The sequence below is a fragment of the Doryrhamphus excisus genome, linkage group LG2 (assembly GCF_037039965.1).
Source record: "Doryrhamphus excisus strain RoL-2023G ecotype Guam linkage group LG2, RoL_Dexc_Guam_v1.1, whole genome shotgun sequence".
NCBI classification, from domain to species: domain Eukaryota; kingdom Metazoa; phylum Chordata; class Actinopteri; order Syngnathiformes; family Syngnathidae; genus Doryrhamphus; species Doryrhamphus excisus.
Window position 1 is genome coordinate 21,707,762 of NC_136358.1, and position 12,144 is coordinate 21,719,905.

The 12,144-nt window shown below is 49.5% G+C and overlaps 1 protein-coding gene across 6 annotated transcripts in view; it reads right to left on the reverse strand.

Moving 5' to 3' along the window:
* usp54b (ubiquitin specific peptidase 54b) overlaps positions 1-12,144 on the reverse strand; it is a 54,343-nt gene that overhangs the window by 30,526 nt on the left and 11,673 nt on the right. For 4 of the 6 annotated variants that reach the window (XR_013625455.1, XR_013625453.1, XM_078788563.1 and 1 more), the window contains exon 2: positions 346-438. Coding sequence is in view for 4 of the 6 variants with exons in the window: in XM_078788563.1 (XP_078644689.1) it covers positions 346-438 (93 nt within the window). In the remaining 2 variants the exon portion in view is untranslated. Of the gene's footprint in view, positions 1-345; positions 439-9,959; positions 10,471-12,144 lie in introns of all 6 variants that reach the window. The other 2 variants (XM_058062757.2, XM_078788558.1) reach the window with 1 other exon arrangement.

Genomic DNA, 12,144 nt, shown 5'->3' on the forward strand with positions numbered 1-12,144 from the left:
CCGTATATGTATTTATAATATACATGTGTGTCACCCAGAACAATTTAGCTGAATAGCTCCTACAATACAATACTCTTTTTATTTTACACTTCAATGTTATCACTTAATTATCCTTTTTCTATCATGTGTCACCCAGTGTAAAATCGAATCATATTGTCGTTATGACTTTCTTGTGTTCATTTACAATATGAACAGGAATAAGCAACAGGGTTTACCAGAAGAATCAATAGCCACCGTCACTGTTCATCACTTGGTCATCACTGTGCTCTTCAATGCATTATGGGTAAAAAAACACACATGCACACACATTAATGCAGCTGCCTCAGGCCGCTGAAATGTTTATACCTTCAGTGCGCAGAAGATGCACGAGTCCTCCATGCATTTGTGCGTGGTCAGCTGGCGAAAGCTTCTCCGGAAGATGTCCAGATGCCACAAAACCTGAAACACAACAGAGATAAACTAAGACAAAGCAAAAAAAAAACACTCAAACATCAACTAAAAAGCATCCAAAGTGGCTTGATACTGGTAAAGCTGGTCGCGAGGGAAACACAAAATGTTTTCTCCATACATTGTCTGCCCAGGTGCATGCCTCGTTGTCAAAAATAGTGAACAGACAGCTGACAGCCCTCGAGGGAGGATCATTGGTTCCTATAAGCGGCTGGACGAGGAACCGCACGATTTGTAACCCAAAAATCACCATCACGAGCGAGCAACTTAAAATCATCGCCATGGCAACATCAGCCTGACTAATTTACCGTGTGAGGCTCACTTAGTTAATCTCCATTGATTGTATTTGCATATATAAGCTACAGGATATACAGATGTGTGTTTGTTTCGTGCCGTGGTGCACTGCATCATACGGGAGGAAGGGCAAAATATTCGGAACACCTCATTATGGGTTGCCCTGCATTTCACCTTGAATAGTCTGTGTTGTGGGTGGGTTGGTCCTGGATGATAGAAGCTCCTGTCGACTCTGCGGATCCTCTGAGCAGACTTAACCACTCTCTGCCGGCATTTTACGGTCCGCAGCGGTAGTGCTGCCGTACCACACAGCGATGCAGGTGTTGAATGTCCTCAGTGATGCGGATCCGGCGGTATTTAAAGCTGCTCACCCGCTGATGAAGTCTCCTCTTCTTCCTCATGTCCGCTACATCTCCTTTGTCCTGTCCGTGTTGAGGGTGAGGTTGTTGTCCTCGCACCAGGCCGCCAGACTCGCCACCTCCATCCTGTAGGCCGCTTCATCCCTTGTAAGGATGCATCCTACAACTGTAGTGTCGTTGGCGAACTTCGGGATGATGTCATCCTTGTGGGAGGCAACACAGTCGTTCCTTGAATTCATTCATTCAGCCCAAGGGTCAGGGGGGGTGGAGCCTATCTCAGCTGTCTTCATGCGAAGGCGGGGTACACCCCGGACTGGTGGCCAGCGAATCACAGGGCACATATAGACAAACAACCATTCACACTCACATTCATACCTATGGGCAATTTGGAGTCACCAATTAACCTAGCATGTTTTTGGAATATGAGAGGAAACCGGAGTACCCGGAGAAAACCCACGCATGCACGGGGACAACATGCAAACTCCACACAGAGATGGTCAAGGGTGGGATTGAACTCAGGTCTCCTAGCTGTGAGGTCTGTGCGCTAACCACTCAACCGCCGTGCAGCCCGTTTCTTGAACTACTGTCACGCTTTGTTTCTGTTTGGGGGAACGTCTGGTTTCTGTTGTTATTTGGACTCTTACTGCTCTTTTTGTGCATCTGCAGATGTGGACCATCCAGTCTCCCACTGCTCCAGCCGGCCAGCCGCTCGACGTTCGTCTCCTACCAAGAGCTCATCGGTGGGCGGACGATCCCCCCCTCCCTCCTCCACTGTTTCCGTGGCCGCCTGCAAGTGGAAGGTACGTTGTCTTGGGGAGGGGAGGGGGACCTTGCTATTTCTGCCCTTGCCGACTCGGGCGCTGACGAGAACTTTAGAGACAGTGGCTTGGTAAAGGAACTTAATATCCCCACTGTGTGTGTTGAGAGATGCAAAAATGTGCGTTCTTTGGACGGACGCCACTTAGACACCATCTTAGACGCCATCACGCACCAGACACGCCAGGTCTCACTCCTGCTGTCTGGCAACCACCGGGAGTCCATTTGTTTTTTGTTATCCCCTCACACGCCGCTCCTGTAGTTCTGGGTCTCCCTTGGTTGCACCGTCACAGTCCTTATATTGATTGGTCCACTTTTAAAATAGTCAACTGGAGTTCATTCTGCCATGCTAACTGTCTCCGCTCCACCTCTCCTCCGGTCTGTCCTTCGAACCCTTCTCCTGTCTCGCCTGAACTATCTCTGGTTCCGGAGGAGTATCACCCTTTTAGGGAAGTCTTTTGCTTCCCCCTCACCGCCCCTACAATTGTGCCATTGACTTATTGCCCGAGGCGCCGCTTCCTTCCTCCCGACTATACAACATTTCTAAACCAGAACAGAAGGCTCTCGAGGAGTACATCTCCACTTCCCTCGCTGCAGGGAATACCCAGCCATCCTCCTCCCCCTTGGCAGTGGGGTTCTTTTTTTGTCCATAAGAAGGACGGTTCCTTGCGCCCATGTATCGACTTTAGGGCACTCAATGCCATCACGGTAAAAAATAGATACCCTCTTCCTCTCCTTGATTCCGCCTTCACTCCACTTCACATTGCCACCATTTTCACTAAGTTGGACCTACGTAGTGCCTCCCACCTCATCCGTATTCGGAAGGGGGATGGAAGACAGCCTTTAACACGCCATTAGGGCATTTTGAATACTGCGTCATGCCTTTTGGTCTTACTAACGCCCCTGCAGTTTTCCAATGCCTCATTAACGATGTCTTACGCGACACTTTGGCCACTTTGTTTTTGTTTATCTTGACAACATTCTTATTTACACCTCATCCACCAAACAACACCTGCAGCACGTTCACCTTGTCCTCCAGAGGCTCTTGGAGAACCGTCTGTTTGTCAAGCCTCAAAAGTGTGTTCACCGTCGGTTCCTTTTCTGGGGTTTATCGTGGAGAAGGAGCAACTGAAACCGGACCCTGCCAATATCCAGGCTGTGGTTGACTGGCCCACTCCTACATCTAGGAAGCTGTTACAGAGGTTTCTGGGTTTCGCCAACTTTTACCGGCGCTTTATTTGCGACTTTAGTAAAGTCGCCGACCCTCTGAACAAGCTGACATCTGCCAATGTTCCGTTTTCCTGGTCACCGGGGGCCGATTCGGCCTTTCGGCACCTCAAGTCCTTCACCTCTGCACCTGTTCTGGTTCACCCTAACCCTTCTCTCCCGTTTTTTGTTGAGGTGGATGCGTCCGATACTGGCGTTGGGGCCGTGCTCTCCCAGCGCTCCAGCTCTGACCAGATGCTGCACCCCTGCGCATTTTTCTCCAGGCGTCTATCGCCTGCTGAACGCAACTATGATGTTGGCAATTGGAGCTGTTGGCGGTGGTCCTCGCCCTGCAGGAGTGGAGGCACTGGTTGGAGGGCGCTGCACACCGTTTGTCATCTACACTGACCACAGAAACCTTTCATACATCCGCTCTGCCCAGCGCCTCAACCCCCGCCAGGCCCGGTGGGCTCTCTTCCTCACCCGCATCAACTTATCGCCCAGGTTCCCTAAACGGCAAACCAGATGCACTCTCCCGCATGCATGCACCACAAGCTGAGGATCCAACACCTGACGCCATCCTTTCCCCAGTCCTGCATCGTGGGTGGACTACAGTGGGAGATTGAGAAGAGGGTGGCTGAAGCCAGCGGGGACACCCCGTCCCACGGTCCCTGCGGTCGAAGGTCCTGACCTGGGGCCACTGCTCTAAGATCGCCTGTCACCCCGGAACCAGACGCACAGCCTTCCTCCTGTCCCAGCGCTTTTGGTGGCCCTCCCTCCACGCCGACACAAAGAGCTTCGTTGCTGCCTGCTCAGTCTGTGCCAGAAACAAGTCGTCCAACCAACCATCGGCAGGCCTGCTTCACCCGCTCCCCACCCCCTCTCGCCCTTGGTCACACATTGTCTTGGACTTTGTGACAGATCTGCCCGCTTCGAGGGGTTTCACGGCTGTTCTTACAATTGTGGATAGGTTCACGAAGTTTGCTCATTTTGTTCCCCTCTGCCCTGGAGACAGCCAAGCTCCTGGTACAACATGTGGTCCGCCCCCATGGCATTCCAGTCGATATGGTGTCCGAAGGAGGTCCCCAGTTCGCCTCAGCGGTCTGGAGGGCTCTTTGCAAGTCGTTGGGAGCCTCGGTCAGCCTCTCCTCTGGATATCACCCCCAGTCCAACGGGCAGACGGAGCGGGTAAACCAGGACCTGGAGTCAGCCTTGAGATGTGTGTGCCACCAACATCCCACGTCCTGGTCTTGGGATCTCCAGTGGGTGGAATACGCCCACAACACCCTGGTGTGCTCCTCCACTGGCCTCTCTCCTTTTCATGTTGTCCACGGCTTCCAGCCTCCACTGCCCCCCCCAAGAGTCCGGATCATCGGTTACCTTGGTGGCCTCGTTGCTCCGCCGCGTCCATCGGGTGTGGCGGGAGAAACGGGCAGCGTTATCCCGGATCGCCAAACGCAGACTGGCCAGACCGGATCGCCAGACTGGCGGATTGCCATCAGAGGCCTGCACCCAGGGCAGAGTGCCAGGGCAGAGTGTCTGGCTGTCTTCTCGGGACCTGCCCCTGGCCGTGGAGTCAAAGAAGTTGGCCCCCAGGTTCGTGGGACCATAAAAGGTGGTTCGTATGGTCAACCCTGCTTCCGCCAGACTCAAGCACCCCCCATCTCTCAAGACCTACCCGGTGTTCCACCGGCTTCAGGTGGGACGCCACCAGTGCCTCCTCCCCCTCCTCGCCTGGTGGACGGACACCCAGCCTTTACAGCCAGGTCTATCTTGGATGCCAGGAGACGGGGCAAGGGTGTGCAGTACCTCGTGGACTGGGAGGGTTACGGTCCCGAGGATCGCTCATGGGTCTCCCGGTCACTTGTCCTCGACCCTACCCTCTTATCCGATTTTTACCACAAGTTCCCAGACAAGCCAGGTTGTCCGCCTAGGACCACCCATTGAATTGGGAGGGGGGGATACTGCCACGCTGCCAGTGACATGTGCTTTTACCTTGTGTTTCTGTTTGTGGGCACGTCCGGTTTCTGTTGTTATTTGGACTCTTACTGCTCTCTTTGTGCATCTGCAGATGTGGACCTCCCTTGAGTTGGGCGGAGCTACCTGACGGGCGCAGCTGTTGCCAATCGTCCTCATTTCCGGTCTCCTTCTTAAGGCACTGAGCTGCGGCAGGAGGGTGCTGGATTATTCCTTTGTGGCTGTGACAGACCATCTCCTAGCTGTGGCCCTGCCTCTGTGCCCCTCCAGCGCTGCTCACGCCTCAGCCACGCACCCTCTTACCCGTCCAGTAGCCCGTTGGCTTCTAAGACTGCTCACTGTTCTTTCTGGTAATTTGTGTTGTGCCTGCATGCACTCTGTCACGGAGCCCCCTCACATCAACCATTATGAAATGTTTCGAGAGGGTGGTTAAGGACCATATCACCTCCATACTCCCCCCATCACTCGACCCCTTCCAATTCGCGTACCAGCCAAACCGCTCCACTGAAGACGCCATCTCCACTGCTCTCCACCTGAGCCTGGAGCACCTGGAGAAGAAAAACACCCATGTACGGATGCTGTTCCTAGACTTCAGCTCAGCATTCAACACGATCATCCCCCAGGACCTGGTACGCAAGTTGGAGCCACTGGGCCTCAAGACCTCCCTGTGCAACTGGCTGCTTGACTTCCTCACAGATAGAACCCAGTCTGTCAGAGTGGGCAACAACACATCCAGTGTCATCTCCCTGAACACCGGTTCACCCCAGGGATGTGTTCTGAGCCCCCTGTTGTTTACCCTAATGACCCATGACTGTCGCCCCAAGTACAGCAGCAACCATATCCTGAAGTACGCGGACGACACAACAGTTGTGGGCCTCATTCAGGACAACAACGAACTGGCTTACAGGGAGGAAGTGCGACACCTTGTGGATTGGTGCAAGGCGAACAACCTGATCCTGAATGTTGACAAAACAAAGGAGATCATCGTCGACTTCAGGAGATCCAGACCCAGCCACACTCCACTCAGCATCAACGGCACAGCCGTAGAAGTTGTGAACACAACCAAGTACTTGGGGGTGCATATCACGGACAACCTCGGCTGGTCACTCCACACCTCCGCTCTGGCGAAGAAGGCACAGCAGCGACTGCACTTCCTGCGGCGGATGAGAAGAGCCTCCCTCTCCCCTCCTATCGTTACCACCTTCTACAGAGGGACCATCGAGAGCCTGCTGACCAACTGCATCTCCGTCTGGTCTGGGAGCTGCAAGGCCTCGGACTGGACGTTACTGCAGAGAGTGGTGAGGACAGCGGGACAGCGGAGAAGATCATTGGGACCCCGCTCCCCCCCATTAAGGACCGGTGTGTATCTAGAGCCCATCGGATCTGCTCTGACCCCACACACCCCCAGCATGGACTGTTCTCTCGCCTGGCATCGGGGAGAAGGCTCTGCAGCATCCGCTGTAGGACGACCAGGTTCAGAGACAGCTACTTCCCTCTGGCCATCAGACTGCTCAATGCCAAATAAGCCCCTCTACCTTTACTTACATTATTATTATTTATTTAAATTATTTGGGCAATTTACTGTTCACGCTGCACTTTACATTATGTTGTTCATATTCTATCTATTTATTCTCCACATTATTATTATTATTATTATTTATTATTACTTATCTTCTTTTGCGTCTGTTATTATATGGGAGCCAGGCAACGACATTTTGTTGGCAATTTCACTACTGTGTTTTTGTGCAATGACAATAAAGGGAGTCTATCTATCTATTTTGTGCTCTGTCGCCTTTAGTTAATTGTGTCTCGCTCACCTGGACAATTAAAGCTGTAAAACCTTACCTGAGCCTGCTGTGTCCTGCATCCTGGGATCCGACCTCTCCGCCACGTGGCCAAGTCGTGATAATTATTTGTCTAATTTTAGCTGTAAAAGTGTTATATCATAAACATCAGACCACATCAAACTATGGAATTTAATTTGACAGTTTTGTTGTTGTTTTTTTACTAAATAAGACATCCAACGTGCAAGTCATGTTGCCAGTTTGTATATTAAAAGTTGAAATACTGAGAAAGCAACTGGCGGGCCGGATTCAAATGCTTGGTGGACCGCATGTGGCCGTAGTTTGCCCATCCCAGGTGTAGAAGATGGGGCTGAGGACACATCCCTGTGGAGTTCCTGTGTTGGTGGTTGGTGGTGATGCTGGCTAATGTCCTGTTACCAATCCTAAGAGACTGAGGCTGCAGTCAGAAAGTCCAGGAGCTAGTGGGGATGGGGTGAGAACCAAGCATAGACTGTTTGTGGGGGATTACCGTGTTGAAGGCGGCGCTATAGTCCGCAAAGAGCATCCTGATGTTGGAGTCTTTTGTTTTGGAACAGCAGTGATGGCATCCAAAGTAAATCTATTGGGACTGTAGGTAGACTGCAAGGGGTCCAGGTAGGTGGCTTCTTAGGGAGAGGCACCATGGTCATCTGGAAGGCTGTCTGCAGAGCTGATGGTGCCGGTGGTGGTGTTGTCGGTGCTGCAGGCCTCCCCACATCTGCCCAGAGTCAGCAGTTGAATAGAAGTCATCCAGCATCAGAGAAGCGTGATGGCTTCCCTCATACTGGGCAGCTTTGTACTTAGCTTCATTGCATTCATGAGTACGCAGGACAGTGGCCGTGTTTATCCAGGGCTTCTGGTTTGGAAACGTCCTGACTTATATGGTGAGCACAATGTTGTCAACACAAGTGCTCATGTACCCAGTCCTGCAGAGTGCACTCACTGTGCACATTCTTTGTCTTACCTTCCTTCCCTTCCTAACTTTTAATCTGTCAGCTGCTAGCGTGCACTGTTTTTATTTTTTAGATCCTCCTCATCCATCTCTTTCTTGTACTCCTCCATCATCTCCTCCATCTCCATCATCGGCCGCTAAGCTTTTGCTCCATCTCGTGTAGAGCTTATTGCGTTCTCCTTCTCCTCATCTGAAGAGTCAGGGCTTGTGTGTGTAGGTGTGTGTCCATGCCAGCTGGACGTCTTGAGGTCTGTGTGTGTGTGTGTGTGTGTGTACAGCCGAGTGATGCAGCATTGGCGATGCAGAGTAAGCATCTCTGCAAACACCCTCTCTCTCCAACGATGCCAAAACCAGAGCAGAACATGCAAACTCTCATTAATATGGCGCTTATCTCGCTGTCACGTTTAATTATTAGTTAAATGCGTGCATGTGAATGATGGTGCTTTAACTTGTCGTCTACGAAAAGTCCACTCGGGGCGCTGTACCCTTTGCCTGGTCCAAACAAAAGAAGTACAGTATGCTGTCAAGTTGAAACAAGCAGAGCATTTCTACTCCTGAACCACTCCACACAAAAGGGTGAAAATTTGTCAAGACACACACCTCTACTGTGTTGTCTGTGCTATTATTATTAAACCCCAAAGTTTGCCTCTCCCCTGCCCCAAAACTAGAAGACTACTATGGCAATGATGCTAAGCCGCACACACACCCTAAGGAGGTAGAATAATAGCAAATACTACTAAATAACCAACAGAGAAGACAGACCTTTGGAATACAAGCAAGTAACAGAGTACCGCGTCATCACAGGAAGCGGGTGATTCACCATTATCTTGGCGCATAAAGAGCAACCAAGGGAAGCAGAATAAACCAACAACTACAAAACAGAGCAGCTGAGCTAAATACGACGGCTAATTATACGTCAGACCCAGCTGCAGTAATAGCACACGGAAGGAAAGTAAAGGCACAGCTTACAGTGGCAAAACAGGAAACAAATACAAAATAAAAGCACAGAACAGAAAAAAAGTGATGATAAATTCTTTTGCCATTGATAATTATGTTGGTATTATTTTATGCTTGTAAAACTATAACTAATTCATTCATTCATTTTCTAGCACCTATCCTCACAGGGGTTGCAGGGGTGCTGGATCCTATCCCAGCTGTCTTCAGGCGAGAGGCGGGGCACACCCTGAACTGGTGGCCAGCCAATCACAAGGCACATATAGACAAACAACCATTCACACTCACATTCATACCTATGGAGTCGCCAATTAATTTAGCATGTGTTAGGAATGCGGGAGGAAACCGGAGTACCAGGCGAAAATCCACGCATGCACGTGGAGAACATGCAAACTCTACACAGAGATGGCCGGGGGTGGAATTGAACTAGGGTCTCCTAGCTGTGGGGCCTGCATGCTAACCACTCACCCGCCGTGCAGCCCCCAAGGCAAAATGAAAAACCAAAAAGACCACAGAATCAGATATTTACAATTGGACTTCAGAGGCCATATTTTGATGTAGATTTCCACCAGCTGTCTGCAACCCACCCCGGATGGATCCTTTGAGTCCCAACCCGCTGGTTGAGAACCACTGATTTAGGACACCCCAGCCTAATTTGACTGTATGTGGTATCTTAAAGGATTCCAGTAATCAGTCTAAATGGGACACAATAGAGTAGATTGTTCTTTGAGGGACAGCCCTGCTGTACCTGTAAGTTGCTAAGAGGCCTAGTACTGGATCTCTGTTATGGCTTGGATCCGGCTTTTTCGGGATCTCTGTGTAAAACAGGCAAATTATACACTGTATCATACCTATTCAATTATGAATTGATCAATAGATAACATGGGCTAGGGTCCTTATAGTCCTTATAGTTTCCCCTGAATCTTTTTGTCATTTGTCATCAATTTGTACAATTGTACGCTCCCAACTTGCATAGCTTTGGAACTCACAAATGGATAAAACATGTCTACAGACACACTACAATCTTGTAGAATTTCCTCCCATTAATCGGGGTCACAACACGAGAACAAGCACAGCATAAACCCAGAGGCCACATCAGCGACTTCATATCACTGACTGCGTGTCACTGACCTGCAGAGCGCTGTTCAGAAAGCAGCTGTTCTGTCCCGGCTCGTTGCTCAGGCCTTTGCTTGGCGCGATGGAGGTCATGGTTCTCGGGGTCGCCAGCCCCTGCACCCCGCCACCGGACGCAAAGTAGTTCCTCTTCCACGACATCCCTACCTGGACGCTCCCGTTCCCTCGGCAAGGTAGGGAAGGGGCAGAGCAGCGGACAGAGCAGCAGTTTCTATGTCACTCCCATAAGAGTAAAAGATGGAGATTGAGAGAAAAACAGAGACAGAGGAGGGAGGAGAACGAAGGATCGAGGAGACGCGCTGTGACTTGGATGGGGATTTGGCCCCCATACAAGCCGGCCCCTGTCCAGCGGTGGTTTTGCTCCTTTAGAATCTGAGTGCTTGCTGCCAGAGTCTCTGTTGCCGTTTGTTTGTCACTCTTCCTTTGGCAAGTTGACCACTTCGGTCAGATAATTGTTGTTTGGGCCGGCCAGATGCTCCCATGTCCTCTCATGTCCTCTTCACTGGACCTGGGAGACACAAGGACCAAGCTGTGTCAGCGCACAAAGGTCAAACCCTGTCTGCGTTTTCCAGGTAAACATCCATAGACACCCTTTGTAGCAAAAAGTATGTCAGTAAGAATCTTACAAAAACACAACATATGAGGTACAAACCCTTAAGTCTTAAGGATTCTGGTCATTGTGCAGAATTGAAGGCTGATTGGCATCTTGAAGTAATAATGGTGGCTTACAAGGAGTCCATGATCTGGCTGAAACCGCCACTGATTCAGGTTCAGTCACTACGTAGTTACTACACCGTCATGAGACTTCCCAGGGTCGTGGAACTGGAACCAATCGATGTGTGCTCCAACACTTCGGTGAACACTTCTTAAGAACCAGACAACGGGTCTGGCTTATGGCTCCACCTCCTTCATAAGGAGGAACAGGAAGCCAGACACGAAATAGGTTTAGTGGCTCCAATTGGGTTTTAATTTGGTGGAAACAAACCCAAATGGCTTGATGCTAAACGTTGCTGACCCATTGGTCTAGTTCAACGAGTCTGTAGCCACGTATACATAAGGAGTTTTCCAAATGGAATCTTTCAAAATGACTTTTCCGAAAACAGTGGTATACATGGAAAGGAATATTCCAATCTCTTGTCTACATGCGCCGCTATAATCAAAGAGAATAGTCAATGGGGCATGTGCAGTAAAACGTAAACATCAACATCACGTGATACCGACTTCCCCGAGTTTTACTTTCAATTGTTGGAATAACTCTATATTGTTTTTTGTTTGTCCAGTCTTGAAATTAGTTTGGATCAAAAACAAACTTTGCATAGCTGTCCATTGCCAATTGCGCGCCTCCATTTTTAAAACTGAAGAACATCTCGAGCTGCGTGTTACGTCATGTCTGAGCATGTGCTGAAAGAATGTACCCGGGATCAATTTAAACATGAAAAGATTCAATTCAATCTTGCTAATATTTTATAATTAAACTCAGAACATGTTTTATATAGATATTTATTTTCTTTTTTAAGAAAAACTGGACTTGAATAAAGCAAAGAAGAGTTTAGATTCTGTTCCACAGGTGGCGGTAATGCACACCGAAAGCTACTTGCTAACCGCCAATAAAGAACAGAAGAAGAAGAACGCACCCTGACAATCAGATTGGGGAAAGGAATATTCCACCCCTGTGAATCTGATTATATATTCATTCGGATTGGCGCTTTTCTTTCAGAATGAGGTGTATACAAAGGTTCAATTCCTTCCGTTTGAGCAAATAAACCAAATGCAATCGGAATATTTGGGTCCATGTATACGTGGCTAATGTCTACCTGTTAATGTCCCGATCCATCTTTCCCTCATCTGTGTACAAGAACCCTGCGGTACTTCAACTTCCCCACTTTGGGCACGATCTCTTTGGGACTCTACCCTTGTCCGGGTAAGAAACTTGGACTCTGATGTCCATCTGCGTCCACTTTCACCAATCAAATAAATGAGCCTTGTATTGTCAGGTATCAGTCTAAAATGTTGCATTTGTTGTCCAAGACTGCTGGATAAAGAGCCGTAAAACTGGCTTTTTTAGAAGTAAGGAACAATTCTACACTGAACTGTACTGTCGAGCGTTATATTAAAAGGTCGACATACTGAACGTGATTTTCATCAGATGGTGCCAATGAATCAGCTTTTCCTCTGAGGTCGG